Raw genomic sequence first — 23,022 nt, forward strand, 5'->3', positions numbered from 1 at the left:
CAACTGTACTTCGAGAGCGGCGTAACCATGGGGAACAGGCCGAGACCTGATGCGCCAGCCGCGAGGGTTAATGCGCGTCTCTGGTTCAGGGTGTGTGTGTGTATGTGGGTACCACTTTTCCAGGTAGCAGAAAGCGCTGCCACCAAAGACAATGTCAGTGTGCAGGAGGGGGAGGCTTGCACCTCCATTGGGGGGGGCCAACCCTCCAGGAATGGCCAGGGGTCTCCAAGAATGCATGTCGTTTTGCAGATGGTAACTGTGCAAGTCTCCAAAAACAGTGCACTGCTGTGGCGCCGTGCAGGCGGGAAAACGGCCCAGTGGAGGGCTGTGGCGCCGTGCAGGCGGGAAGACGGCCCAGTGGAGGGCTGAGGCGTCGTCTAGGCGGGAAGACGGCCCAGTGGAGGGCTGAGGCGCCGTCTGGGCGGGAAGACGGCCCAGTGGAGGGCTGAGGCGCCGTCTGGGCGGGAAGACGGCCCAGTGGAGGGCTGAGGCGCCGTCGAGGCAGGAAGATGGCCCACTGGAGGGCTGACCTGGGAGTCAAGCCCACAAAACTCAGTGGCATTCACTCAGTGTTGCTAAGTGAACACCTGAAACTTGCTTGCGACCCACCTAGTGGGTCCTGACCCCAGTTCAAGAAACGTGGCTCTTAATAGTAATTTTTAAAAATTACCGCAGTGTGCAGTGTGCAGACTTAGTGGGTCACCTAGTGGGTCCTGACCCACTGTTTTGAGAAACACTGTGTATAGCGTACATAATTGACCTGGGAGTCAAGCCCATAAAACGCAGTGGCGCTCACTCAATGGTGCTACGTGAAGCACCTGAAACTTGCTTGCGACCCACCTAGTGGGTCCTGACCCCAGTTTAAGAAACGTGGTTCTTAATAGTAATTTATAAAAATACCCCAATGAAAGATAAAATGGTGTCACCTTGGGCATCTTTACTCAGAGGCAAGCCCTGCTTATTAGGTCCTCCTCCTCCCTAAAAAGAGGTTGAGATTTGTAGCATTTGAAGCCCACATTTTCCCCCTTGGTTAATTGGTCCTTTAAGTGGAGGTTCTCTTATACTATATTACGCATCACATCTATAATATATTTTCAAGAGCATCTCCCCTGCGCTTTTTTCGCCTCTGCTTTTGAGAATTTCTTTGGCTGAAAATTGGAATAGAAATACTCTTAATAACTTATTTTAAACATGTTTTATTTATATTTTTTTTAATTCCAGCAAATTTTACATAATAAAAAAGAATAAAGCCACAATTAATTAATGCAGGTGTTTCTCAAACTGAGTCCGGACCCACTAAGTGGGTCACGAGCCAATTTCAGGCAGGTCCCCGTTCATTTCAATCTTTTATTTTTAATATATTAGACTTGATACTACCATGGTATGTATGTGACTGCTTTGGGGGAAATGTGACAGACCTGTACTTTTAACAAGCTACCTATGTATAGTCTTTTAACAATGATAGTAAATGGAACTTACTCCTGGGTAAGTGTGGGTAGTATTGCAGCCTAGGATTGTAAAAAAATTTCCTGCCTGATGATGTAACTTCTGGTCATGACATCACTTCTGGTGGGTCCTGGAAGATTCTCATTCTAAAAAGTGGGTCCCGGTGCTTAAATGTGTGAGAACTACTGAGTTAATGAATCCGTGTAATATTGTTGTTGTTGGCATCCTTCAGTCTCGGAAGACTATCGTGTAATAATAAATTTTTTTAAAAAAACAAACTAGAATTATATTTATCACTTTTTTAGGCTGCCTAAGGAGTTTCCTATCCACACTTCCTTGGGAGTAAGCCCACTTGATTATACTGGGACTTACTTCTGAGTAGACATGCATAGGCTTGTGCTCTAAGGCTGGAAGTAGGGTCTTCCCACCAGGTAGGAAAGACAATATCATCTCATCTGATCTTGGAAGCTAAGCAGGGTCAGGCCTGGTTAGTACTTGGATGGGAGACCGGCTAGGAATACCAGGTGCTATAGGCTTATACCATAGTTTTTCGAGACTGAAGGTGACCATCTCCCTATACTGAACACTACCTCCCGATCTTGTCTGATCTCAGAAGCTAAGCAGGGTCAGGCCTGGTTAGTACTTGGATGGGAAACCACATAGGAATACCTGGTGCTGTAGGCTTATACCATAGTCTTTCGAGTCTGAAGGTTGCCAACCAACAACCATAGCATTAGAACCCAGATCTCTTTGCTGTTAATGTCAAACATTATGCTCTAGATTAGTGGTTCTCACACATCCATGCGCAACCTCCATGCGTTTTAGAGGTAGGCTGTCTCAGAACGCCAGATACAAGGGAGGGCACCAGGATGCAGGTCTCTTGTGGTCTTGTGTGCTCCCTGAAGCATCTGGTGGGCCACTGTGAGATCCAGGAAGCTGGACTAGAGGGGCCTTTGGCATGATCCAGCAAGGCTCTTCTTATGTTCTTATGCTCTTATGGTTTTCACTTGAAATTCATCTCTCTCTCTCTCTCTCTCTCTCTCTCTCTCTCTCCCCACCACATCATCACTCAGCTGCTGGGACTTCCAAGGTTCTTTCCCAGTTGTTTAGTAACTGCTGAAATCTGATCAGAGCCAGAGGAGCGGTGGTGGTGGTGGGGCGGGGGGTAATATCCCTAACGTGCTGTTCACATGGAGCATAACTGCACAGGGTAACGGAGTAGTGTTAGGACCCAGGAGCCTGCAACATGCATCCTCCTCCTGTTTTAGCCTGGATCCCAGAGGTTTCACAGCTTCTATCGGGATGTGCCAGGGAGAAGCTGGTGCTAGAGGTCTGGGGCTGGTGCAGGCACCCTAAGGGGACTTTTTTTTGGCCAGGTTCCTGGGCTGGCATTGACAGATCGAGGAGGTAACCGGTGTTTGCCAGCTGTCTGACAGCCTGACTCTGCAGCTTTTGGTTTCTCTTTGCTTCTTCTCAGCTCCCTGGGTTTGGACTGCTGGTGAGTGGGTGAGTTTGCAGTGTGCAGGGCCTCCAAAGGGCATCGTTTTGTGGTTTGATGGGGAAATACCAGGGACATCCGAATGGAGCCAGGTGTCCAGTGGGGCTCATCGGGTTAAGCTTGGGGTGGCAGGCTCGTGTGTGTGTGTGTGTGTGTGTGTGTGTGCGTGCATGCATGCATGCGCAGGGCTGGCTTTAAGGCAATGGGACCAATTGCTCCCTGCATCGAAGGGTCCCCTGCACTAGGGGAATCTACCCTAGTCTTGAATGCAGCTTTATTTTGAACCATGTTTCAATCCATTGGGTCCAAGAGCTCACATGCGCTTTTTAAGCGCACATTTGGATTGCCTTCCATCCTACCATCGAGATCTAAAGTCTATAATAAAGGTTATTTCTACCTCTAAGGTTTGGCAGACTTTGGCTGTGAACCTGGGGCCTGGCAAACCATGTTTCCAATGGGGCCCTGCAAAAAAATTGGGCCCTGCAGCTCCTAAGGTTGGTCCTCTAGCCTGGACGCCTTTAAAAGGGGATTGGACAAGTTTCTGGAGGAAAAATCCATCATGGGTTACAAGCCATGATGTGTATGCGCAACCTCCTGGTTTTAGAAATGGGTTATGTCAGAATGCCAGATGCAAGGGAGGGCACCAGGATGCAGGTCTCTTGTTATCTGGTGTGCTCCCTGGGGCATTTGGTGGGCTGCTGTGAGATACAGGAAGCTGGACTAGATGGGCCTATGGCCTGACCCAGTGGGGCTGTTCTTATGTTCTTTTGCTCCCTGGGGCATTTGGTGGGCTGCTGTGAGATACAGGAAGCTGGACTAGGTGGGCCTATGGCCTGACCCAGTGGGGCTGTTCTTATGTTCTTTTGCTCCCTGGGGCATTTGGTGGGCCGCTGTGAGATACAGGAAGCTGGACTAGGTGGGCCTATGGCCTGACCCAGTGGGGCTGCTCTTATGTTCTCTGTGTGTGTGCGCATGGGGGGGGGTGGCAGCTCTTGATTTTATGCAGGAAATCTCTCACCCCTAGAGTTGGGAGGGTGGAGAGAACGGTTACGCCGAGACCACATTAGCAATATTTTCAGACATGCATGGGAATTCAGAACAGAAGGGACGGAAATGCCAAGCAATGTCCCTGGCTTGGGAAGGAACTAGGGCTGGATGGGCTCCAGCGAAAGGATTTATGGTATTGAGTTGATTCAGAGAGGCTTAGCGAATGGGGACCCCCCTCCCTCCCTCCCTCCCTGCTTTCTTCTATGGGTCCATGATACAGACCCGCTTCCGGGATTGTGCCACCCAAAATGCCCCTGGGAAAACTGATGTGCTTAGTTGAGATTCTGGGGGGGAGGGGGTGCCAGTTCCTCCATTCTCCGGGGCAGTGGTCTTCAACCTTGCCTATGTCACGACCTCAATGAATAAATGTAGCCACCTGGGAACCCGCCACCAATCCCGCCACCCTCCCAGGACCAGATCCGCCCACCCCCACTGCCGCCCGCCCCTCCCCTGCCTGCCCCATTTTCCCCCCCCTCCTCTTGTCTCTTCATAACAGCCCTGTGAGATAGCAGCCTGAACAGGGCCAGCTTTTAGGAGCTGCAGGGGAAGATGTCAAAGAGAGGCTATGCAGGATTATATCATAAGGCACCTTCCTTATGAGGAAAGGCTACGGCGTTTGGGCCTCTTCAGCCTAGAAAAGAGACGCCTGAGGGGGGGCATGATTGAGACATACAAAATTATGCAGGGGGTGGACAGAGTGGATAGGGAGATGCTCTTTACACTCTCACATAACACCAGAACCAGGGGACATCCACTAAAATTGAGTGTTGGGAGGGTTAGGACAGACGAAAGAAAATATTTCTTTACTCAGCGTGTGGTTGGTCTGTGGAACTCCTTGCCACAGGATGTGGTGATGGCGACTGGCCTGGACACCTTTAAAAGGGGATTGGACAAGTTTCTGGAGGAAAAATCCATTACGGCATACAAGCCATGATGTGTATGCGCAACCTCCTGATTTTAGAAATGGGCTATGTCAGAAGGCCAGATGCAAGGGGGAGGCACCAGGATGCAGGTCTCTTGTTATCTGGTGTGCTCCCTGGGGCATTTGGTGGGCCGCTGTGAGATACAGGAAGCTGGACTAGATGGGCCTATGGCCTGATCCAGTGGGGATGTTCTTAACTACAATTCCCAGGAAGCCTTGCAGGTCTCTTGTTATCTGGTGTGCTCCCTGGGGCATTTGGTGGGCCGCTGTGAGATACAGGAAGCTGAACTAGATGGGCCTATGGCCTGATCCAGTGGGGCTGTTCTTATGTTCTTATCAAGAACTCAGTTTTGAGAAGGCACGACCATGTTTGAATGGGATCCAAGCCCTCCCTTGTACAGGTTTTGAAAGGTTGCCGTGAGCCCATTGGGGTCCCGACCCACAGGCTGAAGAACACTGTGAGTCTGGGGCATGTTCTGTGTCTGTACAGTGAGAGAGCCAACCTTCTCTGACTCTTTTTTTTCCCCTTCCCTAATGAAAACAGCTACTTGGCAAGATCTGGGCATCAGGTGACGACGAATGACATGGGGAGGGAATTGTTCCCAGCTATGCCCTGCTCTGTGCCTTGCTCTAGTTTTAATGAGAGCCGTTTTCCTTCTAGCAGGCCAACCGGCCTGTCTTGGTGCCATTTCAATTTAATGTTGGCAGACCTCAGAGACATCCCATCTGCTTTCCTCTCTGTAAATGAAATAAATCAAATCGTTCACTTCGGCAGATCTCCCGGACCAGGCCAAGCGTCGGGCTGAGGCTTCGGACTTTGACGTCTTTCTCATCGCAAGGATGTGAGACGGACAGAGGGACGGAGGACCTGCATCATGGCAGGGCAGCCTGGCAGCTGGGACTGGCACCATCTCATGGGCCCCCATGAAGGAGAAGATCCCCCCAAGTGCATGCCCTACGTTGCCCACATGAGACAGCCCGTCCCGGTAAGAAAGGAAAAACTTTCCTCTTGTCTTAGAATCAGATTAGCGCTGAAAGGGCCCTTAGAGGTCTTCTTGTTCAACCCCCTGCTCAGTACAGTCTTACCTAATGGGTAGAAGTGTTTGTTTCCCATGAGTGTTTCCTCCCAAAGTGTTCTGAAATTCAGCAATGTAATTCAAGAAAAATAGGTGTGTGTTTTTTTTTATTTTGTGATTGCAATTTGGAAGTCTAAAACGTTTACTGCAATCACCCAGAAATTGACTAATAAATGCTTTCTGCTCACGCTCGGGGTAGACTTGATTGGTTGAAGTGGGAGAAAATGGTGACAGTTGAAAACATTGATCAGAATGAGATAATTTTGCCACGGCCTGGGCTCCGTGGAAGACTGGCCCTCCACCCCCCCCGCACTGGGGGAATTTTGGCCCCCCTCTCCTTGACATCTCTGCATGGGCAAACCTTCCCCCCCCCCCCACACACACAGGATAGTGTAGTTAAGGATCCTAAGCTGCAGTACCCCCTCCCTACCTTCCTTGCAGGGTCACGACCCCCTTTTTGCACGCTCAGGGTTGTCATTATTTTTAAAAATACCTTTGCTGATTCTAGTTTCTCCCGACTATTTTATAAGCGAGCATACACAAACAAAGTGAAAAGGACTGAGGGAATGTTTAGGAACTGTTGATGGGGGAAAAAAGCCCCCCAAAAGTGAAAGTTAGTGGGTTGGATCATAAAACAAGGGAAGATACTTGCCTGTTATCTGATGAAATGTGTCTTGGATGCCTTTTGAGAAGTTTCCACCAAGGCGGTAAATCAACCCTGTGAATGCAGAGAAGTCTTTACTGCATCTCAACGTCTTTGCCTGTTTGACTTGCTGAGTAAATTTCCACCTGGCTGTAGATGCTAGATTCACAGTTCTTTTGTGCAACAACCAGAAAGCGAGCTTTATGCTTAAGAGGAGGTTTGAATCCAGGTTCTTTGGAGGTTTCGGGCTCTCTGGTTTAGAAAAAAAAGGGGAGAGACAATGTGAGGTTCATAAAACGACACTTGGAGAGGGAGAAGCCCTTGTAATCCTCTCTCACACTGCTAGGACTCGAAGCCATCCACTGAAACATAAGATTTGGGCCAGGCAAGACAGCGTCTCATTCTTCAAAGCCAGTGGAACTCGCTGACACAAGATGTGGCGACGGCCTCTAGCTCGGATGGCTCTGGGATGGAGCCCAGACTACTAGTCGTGACGGCTACGTGTGGCCTCCAGGTTCTGGGCAATAGATCTTGGACTAGCAATTGCAGAGGAGCAATATCTGGAGACAGCTGTAGCTTCCTCACTGTTACCCTGCGCGTGCCTGATCTCGTCTGATCTTGGAAGCTATGCAGGGTCCGGCCTGGTTAGTACTTGGATGGGAGACCGCCTGGGAATACCGGGTGCTGTAGGTTTATACCATGATCTCGGAAGCTAAGCAGGGTCAGGCCTGGTTAGTACTTGGATGGGAGACTGCCTGGGAATACCGGGTGCTGTAGGCTTATACCATGATCTCGGAAGCTAAGCAGGGTTGGGCCTGGTTAGTACTTGGATGGGAGACCGCTTGGGAATACCGGGTGCTGTAGGCTTATACCATGATCTCGGAAGCTAAGCAGGGTCGGGCCTGGTTAGTACTTGGATGGGAGACCGCCTGGGAATACCGGGCGCTGTAGGCTTATACCATGATCTCGGAAGCTAAGCAGGGTCAGGCCTGGTTAGTACTTGGATGGGAGACCGCCTGGGAATACCGGGTGCTGTAGGCTTAGACCATGATCTCGGAAGCTAAGCAGGGTCAGGCCTGGTTAGTACTTGGATGGGAGACCGCCTGGGAATACCGGGTGCTGTAGGCTTAGACCATGATCTTGGAAGCTAAGCAGGGTCAGGCCTGGTTAGTACTTGGATGGGAGACCGCCTAGGAATACCGGGTGCTGTAGGCTTATACCATAGTCTTTCGAGACTGAAGGTTGCCAACCATTTTTGTAGCTTCCTTTCCTGCTTGCAGGCTCTCCAGAGGCATTTGTTTGGCCACTGTGGGAATGAGGATGCTGAACAAGAGGCGCCTTGGGGCCAAGCCACTGGGGCTTCTCATAGGCTCTTATGCGTTTCATTCAATTAATACAGGCTGCCGTTTTGCCCACTGTAGTAGGATGAAACTGTGACTGTGCACTGCCTCTTCTCTTCCCCCCCCCCCCCCCACCGTACTTGCCAGGCTCTGTGCTCTTGCCACTCTCTCCCTGCTCTCCACCCCTGCCCTTCCTCCTGTGTCAATTAGCAAATTTTTTCCAATCGCTCTGAGTGCAGTGCGGGGAGAATCTCTAATTAGGGCTTGGAAAAATGAGTTTGAAGAGCTGCAACGTGAAAGAGGCATCAGCTGCCTGATTGATCGCAGAGAGCGGGGCCTGGAGGGAATTGGCATTGGGTGCCAGGCACAGCATTTCCTAAATTTGGAATGCTAAAGAGATGGCTAGTGGGGACGAGGAGTACAGTGGACCCCCCCCTTATCCGCGGGCTCGGCATCAGCGGATTTCCGCATCCGTGGATGCGCCGCAGAGGGCCACCTGGATGTGACCAGAGACTTCTTCCCGTTCATACTAGTGGCTTCTGGTCATGTCTGGAAGGCGTTCGGAGGAGACTGGGGGGCCAGCACAACCTCCAGCTGAGTAATTGCTGTTCTGCGCCAGCCCCCGTCCCCACGAATTACAATATCCACAGATTTGGGTATCCACAGGAGATCCTGGAATGCATCACCCGTGGCTACCAAGGACCCACTGAAATCGGCATTGAGCCAAACAGCCCCAACAGTCCCAGTTCATGGGGGCGTGTCCTCGTTTCCACCCAATGTGGCTATCCATAGCCTCTGGCCAACAGAGCCCAGGCCAGCCTAGCCCCAGATTCCTAGACCAGCCTCAAAGTTGTGTGCTTTGCGTAGTCAGGGCCTCTGAGAGGAATTTCATCAGGGGGTACAATGTTTCTTTTGGGCCCCTTTTGGGGGGTGTAAGGTTTTTATGGGGGGGGCCCTTCCTATCTCCATTTGATTATTAGCTCCTGTGATCATTGGATCATAATTCTACAAATTATGATGTATTAAACTATGTTGGTGTGCACAAAACGAGATTGCTAGTCTTCTCACAATATATGCAAACATTTTCTGAGATCCCTGGTTCCTGGGCCCCCCTTTTTGACTCTGAGCCCAGGTACTATGTATCCCTGCACCCACCCATCCCCCCATGTACCCTGGTGAGATTGGGAAAATGTAAGATCCCAAGGCTTTGGAACTCTCTTTGGAGGTTTGCTTGGCCTCTTTCATTGGTGGCTTCTTGAGTTGTAGTACAAACCTTTCTATTTGGGCAGGTATTCAACTTGTTTTCCTCCCTACATGCATAAGGTCCTTGCAGAAGGTCCCGGGTTCAATCTCTGACAGCATGTCTAGGTAGGCCTTGGAAATCCCCCGTCTGAAACCTTGGAAAGCTGCTGTTGCTGCCAGTCAGTGCCTGGAATCTCGGAGAGAGGCTGCCAACCAGTGCTGAGAACAGGGCAGTGGTCTGATCTGGGGTGTGTGTGTATCTCATCAGTACTTTATCACAAATGCATTCAGCTTGATGGCATCTGGTTATTTGACAGGGGCTTGTAATGGGATTACGGGCTGCAGGAGGCAGCCATGCTTTTAGAGATCCTGGCTGACTCCAGCACCAATGAGCTGATGTTTTGAGCCAGAGATCTTTTTGAGTGGATGTTTTACAGACATCCGGGATAATCTGATTTAAACCCTTGGGAGGAGGCGCAGGATGCTGGACAAAAGGCCATCCACTCCCTCCTGCAGCCTATCCTGCCCAGAAGGCAGGGCATAAAGCCTTCCAGCAAACTCATAAACATTAGTCTGTTCTCCCATCTTCGGCTCCTGCCATCTCATCCTACAACATGTGAAGACCAGGATTTGGGACGGGGAGGAAAGCGAAAGGGGGTCTGTTGGCACCTCAGCGGTAACCCTGTTCTGTTGGCCATATTTCCAGGTGTGCCAGTTACGTTGACTGGGGCTCCAACCGCAGGCTGGGACAGCGACATGAAAAACAACACGGTGAGATGAGGGGTGGGAGAGACCCCCCCCCTTACAAACACTTTGGATTCATCATTAGTGGGTTCAGGGGACTTCCAAGCTAGACTTCTCACCCGGCCTGTATTTTTGGTATCTGTGTGTGGCACTGCTGTACATGTTTAACTGAATACATTGGTATGACACCTTGATTACCGGGCTGGGGCACCTCCCTTATGGGGATAGGTTTGTTTGGGGCTCTTCAGTCAAGGAAAAAGGCACCTGAGGGGGGGGGAGCGTGATGGTGACGTACAAAATTATGCAGCGGATGGATCAAGTGGATGGAGGGATGTCCTTTTACCTCTCACGCAACACCAGAACCAGGCTACAGCCACTCAAGAGGCAGGAGCACTAGAACAGACAAAAGGAAATGTATCTTTACCCTGCTTGTAATTAATATGTGGAACTCCTTGCCATGTGATGTGGTGAAAGGGTATTGGAGAGATTTCTAGAAGCAAAGTCCATCCCAGGTGACAAGTGTTTTTAAGCACTGTTTTTAATAGTATTTAAACATTATTGTAAGCCGGCTTGAGGTCCCTTAAGCGGGGTGGACAGGTGGGGTATAAATCTCTTATCATTGATTAAATAATGATACTAATGATTTATGATATTTATGACAATAGTGAAATTAATGAATAATGATATTTTTATTTATTTATTTAAATAAATCATAATAAATAAAAAAAATCATATCATATCGTAAATAAATAAGCAAGCAAGCAAACCATGATGGATATGTGTAACTTCCTGGGTTTCGAAGTAGGCTATCTCAACAATCTTGTTGCAATCTTGTTGTGTTGAGGTACTCTACATGATACCTCTACATGAGGTACTCTACATGATGTGATACCAGATCATAAAAAGGATCCATCTGAAATGTTGTAGTTCTAGAAAGACAGAACCTATGTCAATTGTAAAAATCCCTATAGGGATTTAGTATAGCCTGCCTGTGTAAACCGCCTGGAAATAAAGTCTGAGGAGAAATCTGAAGATCATGAAAGGCGGTATATAAATACCTGTATTATTATTATTATTATTATTATTATTATTATTATTTACTCTACTTCCATCCCGGCTTGTCACCTGTGATGGACTTCTTCCAGAAATCTGTCCAACCTCTAGGGGTCTCTAAACTTTTCGACCAAAGGGCAGCATCAGATATCTGGCACAATGTCGAGGGCCGGGGAAAAAAATTAAACAAAAAATTTAAATAAATACATTAGAGATGGAACTTAGATGAATGAATGGGCTCAAATGCCCGAATTTCTTCAGGCACCAACACAGCCCAAGAAATAAAGCACACACTTGAATGGACCCCCATTCCATCATCCCACAACTCCGGTTGTATTTGGTCAACTGGGCCAGACACTCTCAGGGGTTCAGAGGCAGGACCCGGGCTGCATAGAGGCTTGCCGTGGGTCACAACTGGCCCCCAGGCCAGGGTTTGGAGACCCCTGCTCTAGACCAGATGCCATCGCCACATCCTGTGGCAAAGAGTTCCACAGATCAGAAGTCAGCCCCCAAGGCCTCTGGCTCCTTCATCTCTCTGCTCCATCGCTTGACGCTGCTTTCTGTCTCGCTCGCCCTTTCCACCTGCAGAGCCCACGCGCGGCTGTCTTCTTAATCCTCTTCGGCCTGGTCACTCTGCTGATCATCTACAGCTCCAACAGTCGAAACGAGGTCTTCCATTACACCTCTGGGCGAGAAAAGCCCCACCTGCCTTCCAGTCTCAAGAAATGGGGGGTGAGAACCGGTTACCGGCCTGTCTCTGGGAACAAGGTAAAATGTCAGCTACGTTTCCATCATCATTAACCTGGGGAGGGCTGTACCACAGTGGTAGAGCTCCTGTGTTGCATGCAGGAGGTCCCAGCTTTGGTACCTCGCAGCATCTTTGAGTAGGGCAGAGAAAAATTCCCCTTTGAAACCTTAAGGAGCTGCTAGCCTGCCCATGATCGACGATACTGAGAGAGATGGGTCAGTGGCTGCCGGTCAGTGTCTAGTGTCTAGTACTGCCGGTCAGTGTCTAGTACTGTCTAGTACTGAGCCAGATGGGATCAATGGGATTTTGAGAAGATAGCATCTGTTTTTTTCTTGGGAGGAGAGGTGGATTTCTTGCAGGCCCAAATATCATGTTTCTGGTGCAGACTGAGGCAAAGAGGCAAAGAAGGAAGGCCCACAGCCAGGGAGACAGACCAGGGACAGACTGCACTTGCTCCCAGTGTGGAAGGGATTGTCACTCCCGGATTGGCCTTTTCAGCCACACTAGACGCTGTGCCAGAACCACCTTTCAGAGCGCGATACCAGGGTCTTCCGAGATTGCCAACTACTACTGGTGCGGGACAGTTAATATAAGCATTGCACCCCACAGAGCCACATATTACATACTGGTGCATCTCTGCTTCAGCCCTTCCCCCTTCCAGGGGGTACAAACCTTTGCCAACTGGTCCCCATTTGGGGGGCGAAGTGCCACTGGCCATATTATAGAGTACCAGTAGTGAAACTAGTCCCCTTGGTTCAGAAGCAATGATGAGTATGACAAACATTGCCCTCTAGAGGCCAGAAGAAGGAAGGTAGAATCTTTGTTGGCTTCTGTGAATTTTTGGACATCAGGTGTGGGAAATCCTTTTTTAATGATTTTCCCATGGTTTTGCTTTGTTTTTTAAATCTCCCTTCATCTAGAAAACTAGCACATCAAGAAGAAAGGTTTTAATCTCCCTGTACTTAGAAAACTAGCATATCAAGAAGAAAGATATAGCGCAAGGGTGGCCAAACCATGGCTCACATGGCCCTTTGACATAGAATGAGCTGGTCTGGGAAATACATTGGCTGAGCTCCTTTTTGCATCATAATTAATACAAAAGGTAAATAAATTTTCAAGCTTTATAATTATTTATTGGGTTAAAAACTCAAATCCACTAAAGTGTGAGTGGTTAATGTTCATGATGGATAAATATATTTAAGGATTTAAATTCTTCTTAAATATTGAGGCTCTCAAACATCCACTAGACTAAAGTGTGAGTTTAATGTTCATGATGGATAAATATATTTAAGGATTTAAATTCTTCTTAAATATTGAGGCTCTCAAATATCTCTCTTGTAGCTCTCAAGCATCTGACATTTATTGTGTGCAGCTCTTATGTCAAAACTAGTTTGGCCACCCCTGTTATAGCGCAACCAAGTCCCTGATGTGCTACTTTTCTACCTGCAAGGAGTTGCTTTCGCATAGAGGAGCGTTCAAAAATGAGATTTTTCCTCCCTTCCGCACAGCCTGATGTGTCACAGTGCAGGCAGGACTCAACCATGTGATTTTGCTGGGGTCATTCTAAGCACTGCTGTGTGAATCAGGCTGAAACGCAGGTATGAACTTCTCGAGGGATGGCTGTCTTACTCTCTTGCTGCAAAGATCACGATGAGGCGTTTTGAGTGAGACAAGCCTATTTATTTGCGCAGTATCCCATAGTCTTTCGAGACTGAAAGTTGCCAACAAGAAGAAGTCCGTTGGGCCACAAGACCACAAAAAGCTGCAGCGGAGATAAATGAATTAGTCCTCAATGTGCCTCATGATGCATTGTTATACAGGTTGTCCGTGGGGGAGAGGGGGTGATGTTGCAGCAGCTTACCTGGGGGCCACTCTGGGCCTTCTGGAGGTCATGCTTGGCCCCTGACCCACTCCAGAGGCCTCTCCACCCATCTCTCCATATCTCAGGACACCCCCTGGACGTGACCAAAAGTCACCGATGTGAACTGGAAGCTTGGTTGCATCCTAGAGGCCTTCTAAGGCACCGAGAGGCATCCATAGATGGTGGAATCCATGGATTCCAAGCCTGCGGATACCAATATTTTTCCATCTGCATCCATCTCTCTCTCTTTTTTTTTTTCAGACTTTGGACCGGCACTGCGGCCAATGTGTGATCATCACTAGTTCCAGCCACCTCCTTGGGCACAAACTGGGCGCAGGGATCGACCGTTCCGAATGCACGATCCGCATGAACGACGCTCCCACGACGGGTTACGAGGCGGACGTGGGGAACAAAACCACCTTCCGGGTGGTGGCCCATTCGAGCGTCTACAGGGTCCTGAAGAGGCCTCAGGAATTCGTCAACAAGACCCCGGAGACCACCTTCATCTTCTGGGGCCCACCAGTCAAGATGCAGAAGAGCTTGATCAAGATCATCCAGCGGGCTAGCGTGGCTTTCCCCAACATGACAGCCTTCGTGGTGTCCCCCGGGCGGATGAAACAATTCGACGACCTGTTCAGGAAGGAGACAGGGAAGGACAGGTGAATGCATTTGGGGCAACCTGACCCTGCCTCTATGTTTAGGTTGGGGAGAAAAGGGGGGGGGAGATCGGCTCCACCTTTTTTTGCCCTTGCTGCTTGTGGAACTCACCACCACAAGATGGTACATAGGGGTGATGCTTGGGGGGGTGGCTTGAAAGCTTCAGCTGAGTAGACTTGGGATAATGATATTCAAAGGCAGACAAGCAGTAGAAGCATAGGAGCACAGGTTTCAAACAAGGAAGTTGGGAGTATGGTGGAGCTCCCTGGGGAGAGAATTTCAGTGGTGCCACCACTGAGAAAGTTCTGGCTCTGGTGCCTGGGACCTTCTCCCCTTCTCTCTTGCATACCTCTTGGCGAATGCTTGTATTCCATCTTTGCAGGGTGACGTCCCGCTCGTGGCTGAGCACCGGTTGGTTCACCATGGTGATCGCCGTGGAGCTGTGCGACAAGGTCCACGTTTACGGCATGGTCTCCCCCAACTACTGCACGTAAGTACTGCCCTCTGGTGGCTCATTTGGGGTTTGAAGGATGTTGCTCCCGGGGCTGTCTCACCCTGTGCCTCCCCCATCCCAACAGCAGGAAGCCTCAGCCCCACAAGATGCCGTATCACTACTACGAGCCGAAGGGTCCGGATGAATGTGCCACCTACATCCACAACGAGCGCAGCCACAAGGGGAACCACCATCGGTTCATCACCGAGAAGCGGGTCTTTGCCAAGTGGGCCAGCCTTTACAACATCACCTTCTCCCACCCGGACTGGGATTAGGGCTTCTCGGGAGATGGCAAAGTCACACAAGTGCCAAACTTCCCCCCCCCCCCACACACACACTGGCATACTGAGATAGTCTGTCCCTAGACATGAAGGCTTGGATTCAGAACTGTGGGGAACTCCTCCTTGATAAGAACATAAGGAGAGCCCTGCAGAGCGGGACAGAAGGACCGAGCTTCCCTGAGATGTGTCCAGGCGGCCCCACAAGGCCCCACAGATGAAGACATCCCCTCTTGCTTGTCCTCTGCTTCTCATACCAACTGCACCCAAAGGTGGAGAATGCTTCTTCTCGTCCATCCTAACAGTGGCACGTTCTTTCCTCTGCTCAGGAATTGGCATGCAAGTGGCGGGAAATGGGAATAAGAACATCAGAAAGAGCCCACGGGATCAGACCTAAAGCCCATCTAGTCCAGGTTCCTGCATCTCACAGTGGCCCACCAGATGCTTCAGGGACCACACAAGACAACGTGATCCCTGCACCCTGTTGCACGTGACATTCTGAGGTAGCCTCCTCCTAAAATCAGGAAGTTACGCATATCCATCGTGGCTTGTAACCAGAGTTGGGCTTCTAGAAATCTGTCCAACCCCCTTTTCAAGGCATCTAGGCCGGACGCCGTCACCGCATCCTGCGGCAAGGAGTTCCACAGATTAAGTACGGTGGTGTGGTCTTCGTGGGGGTGTGGCTTTGGAGATGGAGGAGTCAGGCTGAGCTTCTGTGCATCAAAAATTATCACTGAGGGTCACGCAGGGGGGAAGGGGAGCTGTTTAGTAATTAGAAATCCTTTCCTTGCCAGGCTTTTATCCCATCTCATGCTGCTTTGCTTTGCATGTCATGCTGGAAACCTTTGCCAAGCCAACCCATGCAGAGCTTCAGGCCAGAGAGAGCTGACCTATGTGGTATTCCAGTCACTACATCCCACAGTGTCCCTGTTGCTGTGATTACACATGCGCAGGTCCCTTATGCCACTGTGGGGCCTCCTTATGCGCAGATTTGAATATACACGGTTGCCAAGCCTGCAACCTGGAGGGCCTCTGAGACCTCCCAGATGCAACTAGAAGTGCGTTCCGGTTGCATCTGGGAGGTCTTCTGTGGCACAGGGCCCCCCCACCCCTCAGAAGGCCTCTCGGGGCTTCTAAAAGGCACTTCTGGTTTTTTCTGGCTCCCCAACCACCATGCATTTCATTATCCGCAGAATTCAGTCCCTGTGAATACCAACGGCCCCCTCTATGTGTAAATTGCACACTCTGTGCATTGAAAAGGGGTGTGTATGTGTGTGTGAGAGAGAGACTTTTAACCAGTTGTTAGCACCCCGATTGTGGGTACGGATGAGTAGCTCAAAGGCAGCTTGTCGGCAATGAGATTATCTCGAGCATCTCTTGCGCTGGTGCTGTTCTCTCGAAGCCTCGGCGTTCTGTCAGATCAGTGTGCCTCTTCTGCAAAACCGGACTCTCATCCGCCACACAGTCGCCATGGCAACACTGCTTAATGCACAACTGAGCTGCTAGCAGTGAGCCAGGGGGTGCCAGTTTGGATTACAAAATTTCTTGGGGTTCCTTCCCCCCCCCCAGTAGATCATGATATATGCGCCGATATGTCACAGATCAAGCAGGGAGTCTCCCTTCGTGTACGTATCCCTGCATGCGGACTGAGGGTCACTTCTGCATCCTAACGGCAGGTTGCACAGTGCAGTGGTGCCTTAGTGTCGTATTTCATGTGCGTGTGTTTATGTTAGGCTTGTGAGGACCAGGGGGGATTGATTTGTTGGTTTAATTGATTGGATCATTGAGAAGGACTGATCTTCACAAAGGCCTAGTCCTCAATGAGGACCCGAGCCTGGGAGGGCACGTCCTCCTCTGGCAAGTCCTCCTTGCCCAGAGTCTGGCATTGGGGGCTGTAGCCACCTTCTCAAGTGCATAGTCCTCAAGGAGGAGCTAAGCCTGCATTGGCAGCCTGATTAAGACAATATCTGATCAACGGAAAAAGATGTCCTGGTTCATCAGCAATGCTGCCTTCAAGTGGTAAGCGCCATTTTAGAAGAGGCATCCCCTAGTTTTGGATCCTTCCAGGAGGCAAAAGTCAGGATAAAATTGAGAAAATAATGATTCACTGGGGACAGTGTCCAAGAAATCTGTCTTTAGTAAACAAGGAACACCGGAGCATTTATGGCCACGCAGATTTTTCTGCCTCCCAGCCAACTTGTTCCCTGGTTGCACACAGGTGCGCTTTTCCCAGGGTTTCCGCCGAGACGTTCCCTTCCTCGTGATCCATCCAGCCCAGATAGCCACCTTATCACATGGCTTGTACACCAGCGCGCAATGAGCACGGCCTGGCGATCAGGTATTTATCCGGCTGCAAAGAGAGAGAAGCACCAATCAAAGGGATAGATGAGCTTCTCTTCACTTCCTCTTATCAGTGCTTGTCAACAGCCAAAGATGACTCACAATGACAACCCAGATAAGCTTGTGGATTCCCATCCACCATACAGTCTTGTACCCTGTGACCTGCCTTTGCCGGCACGATGTCTCACAGCCCAAGCCAAGCCTAAGTAAGTCCCACTATGTGTCAAAGGGGCTTGCTTTCAAGAAAGTAGCCTCATTTAGCTTCTAAATTATCTGTGGCCTGCTCTCATTCCCGGTTTTCACCATTTACCAAAGCCACATGTTACCTGGTGACAGAGACAGGGAGGTGAGGCTAACACTCAAGGAATACCGCAATAGCTGTTGAAGGAAGCGTGCAAATCAAGATCGGAGCGTCGGGATAACTTGTGGGTCTTATTTAACCTATTTGCATGCAACAGGGACACAAGCAAAAGGAGAGCCCTCAGCGTGGACATGTGCAAATTGTGGAAAGCACAATCAGAAATTGACAATCAGCGGCTTCAACCGATCACAGGTTGTATGCTTATTTCATGCTTGGTCTCTGTCTATGGCTCTTTAGCTAGACAGGACACCCCCCCCCCCCAGAATGTAGAGCCATGGTGGATCTGCCTGCTGTAGTATCCTGTCTCCGACAGTGGTCAGGCAGACACTGCAGGCTCCCAAAGTGCATTGCACACTCCGAACGCTGGAGAGGAACACTGGTCTGGGCCCAGAGTGCCTTGCTGAATGGAAATGTCTGTCTACGGCCCGTCCGGCTGGTTCTTCCAGACCCCGGGCCGCCTTTTCTGCGCCCCCAATGAGGTGCAGTGAGATGTTTTAAGGGAGCATTGACTCGTGGGTGTGACTTCCCGGTGCTTGGAGCTGCACATCGAACCAGCAAGGAGGAGAGTTTTGTAATGATTTGTATGGAAATAAAAATTGCTACATCTTTCCGTCCCGGTCCTCTCTGTTTATCACCCTGCTTTTGTTCCCGAAATCTCCCAAAGGGGGCAAAAATGGTCCCCATCCGCTGGTAAAGACCTAGATGATTTCTTTGGGTCTGAATGCAGCCATTTCATATCACTCTGCTTGGACCCACCTCCTGTTCTCCCCAAATCCTGAGTCTCCTGTTGCCTCATATTGGGGTGAATCATATTGGGGTGAAGCATATTGGGGGGATCAAGCCCAATATTCCCTACACCACTCAGGGGATCAAGCCAAATATTTCCTACAACCATTTCCTGGATTTGCAAAGGCAACAGAGCTGGAAACAGGGAGTGGGGACCCTCCACTGACGGCCTAGCTCAGTGGTTTTCAAACTTTCTCATCTGCGGCACACTGAGAGGTGCTAAAATTGTCACGGCACAGCGTTGGTATTTTGACACTTGACAAGGAGCACTGCACTGCCAGCCGGGGGGGGGCTCGCATCCCCCCCATGGTCCACTGAGAGGTGACGCGCCCCCAGACTCCCGCAGGGCACACCTGTGGACCATTTGCGGCGCACCCATGTGCACCCAGGCCGTTTGAAAATCACTGCCAGCTTGTTTGTTGATGGATTGAGCTAGCCAGGGCAACCTCAAAGAATATAGAGCCAAGGTCTCCCAAGAGGAGCTCTGTTCTTAACGGAGGGGGGGGGGAGCTCCACAAGCAAGGTAGATGCTTGTGGAGCACCCACCCTACCATGACAATGGACCCTACCACAATGGACACTACTATGACCCCCCCATTTGTTCCATGAAATAGAATGCAATGGGGTCGGCTTGCTTTATTTGTTGACCATCTGATCTCCTTTGACAGCCTACCTTTGTCTATGGAGGTTCTGTGGAGCAAAAGAGCCATTGAGCAGTCACTACCTACCACGACCGTCCCCCCCAATTTGTCCCATGAAATAGAATGCAATTGATGGAAGGGGGGAATGAAATGGGATGGGGGGGCAGAGAAGGGGTCCGGCTTGGGGGGCTTCTTTAAGATCCCTTCCCTGCTGTCTCTCTCTGCCCCCCTCCCCAGTGCAGCCCCCCTCCCCAAGGAAGACCCCAGCCCCCAGAATCTTCCAGGAGCCCCTAGGACCCCAGGCTTCGGGATCCCAGCCCCCAGAAGCCCCTAGGACCCCAGGCTTTGGGACCCCAGCCCCCAGGATCCTCCAGGAGCCCCTAGGACCCCAGGCTTCGGGACCCCAGCCCCCAGGATCCTCCAGGAGCCCCCAGGACCCCAGGCTTCGGGACCCCAGCCCCCAGGATCCTCCAGGAGCCCCCAGGACCCCAGGCTTCGGGACCCCAGCCCCCAGGAGCCCCCTGGATTCCTGCCCTCCTTGCCCAGCGCAGCAGCGACGATCGCCCCTCCCGCAGCCAGCGCCTGCCCTTCCCGGGCGGAGCGCGGCCGCCCATCGCAGCAGCTGCGGCCGCAGGAGGCGAGCGGGAGGCGGCAGCGCTCCTCGTCCGCCCAGCCCGGCCATGAGCACCGCGGACGCCCGCGACTACGTGGCCCGCAGGGAGATCCCGCAGCTCTTCGAGGTGAGTCGGGCAGCGAGGACCGGGACCCCCTCGTCTAATTGGCCACCCCTTTCCTCTGAGCATGTGCAGAGTGCACCTGCCTGCCCCGTTCAACGCCAAGGTCTTCTAAGTGGCCGCCCCTTTCCTCTGAGCATGTGCAGAGTGCACCTGCCTGCCCCTTTCAACGCCAAGGTCTTCTAATTGGCCGCCCCTTTCCTCTGAGCATGTGCAGAGTGCGCCTGCCTACCCCTTTCAACGCCAAGGTCTTCTAATTGGCCGCCCCTTTCCTCTGAGCATGTGCAGAGTGCACCTGCCTGCCCCGTTCAACGCCAAGGTCTTCTAAGTGGCCGCCCCTTTCCTCTGAGCATGTGCAGAGTGCACCTGCCTGCCCCTTTCAACGCCAAGGTCTTCTAAGTGGCCGCCCCTTTCCTCTGAGCACGTGCAGAGTGCACCTGCCTGCCCCTTTCAACGCCAAGGTCTTCTAAGTGGCCGCCCCTTTCCTCTGAGCACATGCAGAGTGCACCTGCCTGCCCCTTTCAACGCCAAGGTCTTCTAAGTGGCCGCCCCTTTCCTCTGAGCACGTGCAGAGTGCACCTGCCTGCCCCTTTCAACGCCAAGGTCTTCTAAGTGGCCACCCCTTTCCTCTGAGCACATGCAGAGTGCACCTGCCTGCCCCGTTCAACGCCAAGGTCTTCTAAGTGGCCGCCCCTTTCCTCTGAGCATGTGCAGAGTGCACCTGCCTGCCCCTTTCAACGCCAAGGTCTTCTAATTGGCCGCCCCTTTCCTCTGAGCATGTGCAGAGTGCGCCTGCCTACCCCTTTCAACGCCAAGGTCTTCTAATTGGCCACCCCTTTCCTCTGAGCATGTGCAGAGTGCACCTGCCTGCCCCGTTCAATGCCAAGGTCTTCTAAGTGGCCGCCCCTTTCCTCTGAGCATGTGCAGAGTGCACCTGCCTGCCCCTTTCAACGCCAAGGTCTTCTAATTGGCCACCCCTTTCCTCTGAGCATGTGCAGAGTGCGCCTGCCTACCCCTTTCAACGCCAAGGTCTTCTAATTGGCCGCCCCTTTCCTCTGAGCATCTGCAGAGTGCACCTGCCTGCCCCGTTCAACGCCAAGGTCTTCTAAGTGGCCGCCCCTTTCCTCTGAGCATGTGCAGAGTGCACCTGCCTGCCCCTTTCAACGCCAAGGTCTTCTAATTGGCCGCCCCTTTCCTCTGAGCATGTGCAGAGTGTGCCTGCCTACCCCTTTCAACGCCAAGGTCTTCTAATTGGCCACCCCTTTCCTCTGAGCATGTGCAGAGTGCACCAGCCTGCCCCTTTCAACGCCAAGGTCTTCTAAGTGGCCGCCCCTTTCCTCTGAGCACATGCAGAGTGCACCTGCCTGCCCCTTTCAACGCCAAGGTCTTCTAAGTGGCCGCCCCTTTCCTCTGAGCACATGCAGAGTGCACCTGCCTGCCCCTTTCGACGCCAAGGTCTTCTAATTGGTCACCCCCTTTCCTTTGGGCATGTGCAGAGTGCGCCTACCTCAATGCCAAGGCCTTCTAATTGGCTCTGTGAGCATGTGCAGAGTGCACCTGCCTGCCCCTTTCAATGCCAAGGTCTTCTAATTGGCCACCCCCTTTCCCCTTTCCTCCCTTTAGGGGTGGCACCAGGATGCAGGTCTCTTGTTACCAGGTGTGCTCCCTGGGGCATTTGGTTGGCCGCTGTGAGATCCAGGAAGCTGGACTGGATGGGCCTCTGGCCTGATCCAGTGGGGCTGTTCTTATGTTCTCTGAGCATGTGCAGAGTTTAGGGCAGGGAAAAAACCAGGCCTTCCTGGAGGTTTGATTTAGCTTTCAGGGCAAATAGCTGTCAATGCACTACCCCCCACCCCAGTCACAATCCCCTTTCAAAGAAACTTCAAGGGGGTGGCAATGGTGTAATGGGAATGGGCAACAGGGGTCAACCGTGGCCCCTTGCTCTGGCAGGCAAGCATAGGGTTAAACCCCAGGGCTCTAACTAGCAGTGGATAGGCTGTAAAGCTGCAGCTACTAGAGGCAACCAGGTCATTAAGGGGGAAAAAGCAGCCCCTGATGAAGGGAGAGTGTGGTGGGTGTAGAAGGAAGGAGCTTGGAACAGAGAGAACTAAACTGATGGATTAATGGACTGAAGAACGAATGGACTGGCTGACGGACTACTGGACTTGCTGTCTGACCGATGGACAAATGGACTTCTGAGGATTGCTGGAACAGAGACTGCTGGAGACACTGGAGATGGTGTGTGGCCGTCACTCCCAAGACCTGCTGAGGACCAAGGTGTTGCTGGCAGGAGAGGGGAAGAAGGAGGACTTCTGCAGGGTGAACAGGCAAGCAACCCTATTGGTGGGGTCCAGCAGTGCAGGACTAGGGCTATCGTCGGGAAACCCAGGGGAGCTAATTAGCTAAAGTGGGCATCGGTTCTCCAAGCAAAGCTTGGACTGGGGATCTGGCAAAACACCTGGCTAACACTGGGACAAAGTTATTGACTGTGGGCACAATCCTAACCAGTAGTAAGTCCTATTATGTTCAGTGGGGCTTACTCTTAGGAAAGTGTGGTTCGGATTGCAGCCGAAGTGGTTGTGATAATGGTACCCTTTATTGGCTCCACGAGATATTCCTGACCCAAAAGCCATTGTCCCATCTGATCTCACAAACCTGGCTGGGGAAGGGTGTGTGTGGGGGGGCTAAGAGTTAAGAAAGCACTCTGCCCATGCGCAGAGGCCGCTGTTCTTACCACATCATGCCTCCTGGGTTTGTTTGTTTGTTTTGCAAACGGATTACAAAGCTAGGCCTTTGGAGTGCTGTGCAAGGATTCTGTCCTGCTGCTTGAACTCTTTGAGGTGTGTTGACACCATGGTAGCCTCACAACACTGTAACCCAGACTCCTGTTTGCAGAGGGCTATGCCTTCCCCACCTGGAGCCTACAGGTGTGACTTGCTACCTAAAAGCCAACCTTCTAGACTTTGTTCACATCCTCCTGTTCTCTTTCGACCAGTATGTACTGGAACAGGCCATTCCCACTTGAGGGTTTGTTGCTGGAGATGATCCTGGCATCAGGAACTTGCTGTTCCAGCCTGTTAATTTATTCATTCGAGACATTCTTCTCCCTCCC

The 23,022-nt window shown here is 51.3% G+C and overlaps 2 protein-coding genes across 4 annotated transcripts in view; both read left to right on the forward strand.

Moving 5' to 3' along the window:
* Positions 1-2,714: 2,714 nt before the first annotated feature.
* On the forward strand, positions 2,715-15,846 carry ST6GALNAC6 (ST6 N-acetylgalactosaminide alpha-2,6-sialyltransferase 6). 3 transcript variants are annotated; one of them, XM_066610663.1, is made up of 7 exons: positions 2,715-2,944; positions 5,689-5,899; positions 9,921-9,985; positions 11,600-11,779; positions 13,882-14,279; positions 14,660-14,767; positions 14,859-15,846. In XM_066610663.1, the coding sequence occupies exons 3-7, from the start codon at positions 9,971-9,973 to the stop codon at positions 15,043-15,045; spliced, it is 888 nt and encodes a 295-aa protein (XP_066466760.1). In that variant the 5' UTR covers positions 2,715-2,944; positions 5,689-5,899; positions 9,921-9,970; the 3' UTR covers positions 15,046-15,846. The 3 variants fall into 3 exon arrangements, with proteins under 3 accessions (XP_066466760.1, XP_066466758.1, XP_066466757.1); XM_066610661.1 differs by having other exon boundaries at positions 2,717-2,952; positions 14,856-15,846; XM_066610660.1 differs by having other exon boundaries at positions 2,717-2,944; positions 14,856-15,846.
* Positions 15,847-19,805: 3,959 nt separating this feature from the next.
* Positions 19,806-23,022, forward strand: part of AK1 (adenylate kinase 1) — a 31,714-nt gene continuing 28,497 nt past the window's right edge. The window contains exon 1 of the mRNA XM_066610665.1: positions 19,806-19,916. Coding sequence (XP_066466762.1) covers positions 19,857-19,916 — 60 coding nt within the window. The 5' untranslated portion in view covers positions 19,806-19,856. The remainder of the gene's footprint in view (positions 19,917-23,022) is intronic.

The sequence above is a fragment of the Tiliqua scincoides genome, chromosome 16 (assembly GCF_035046505.1).
Source record: "Tiliqua scincoides isolate rTilSci1 chromosome 16, rTilSci1.hap2, whole genome shotgun sequence".
Classification (NCBI taxonomy): Eukaryota; Metazoa; Chordata; class Lepidosauria; order Squamata; family Scincidae; genus Tiliqua; species Tiliqua scincoides.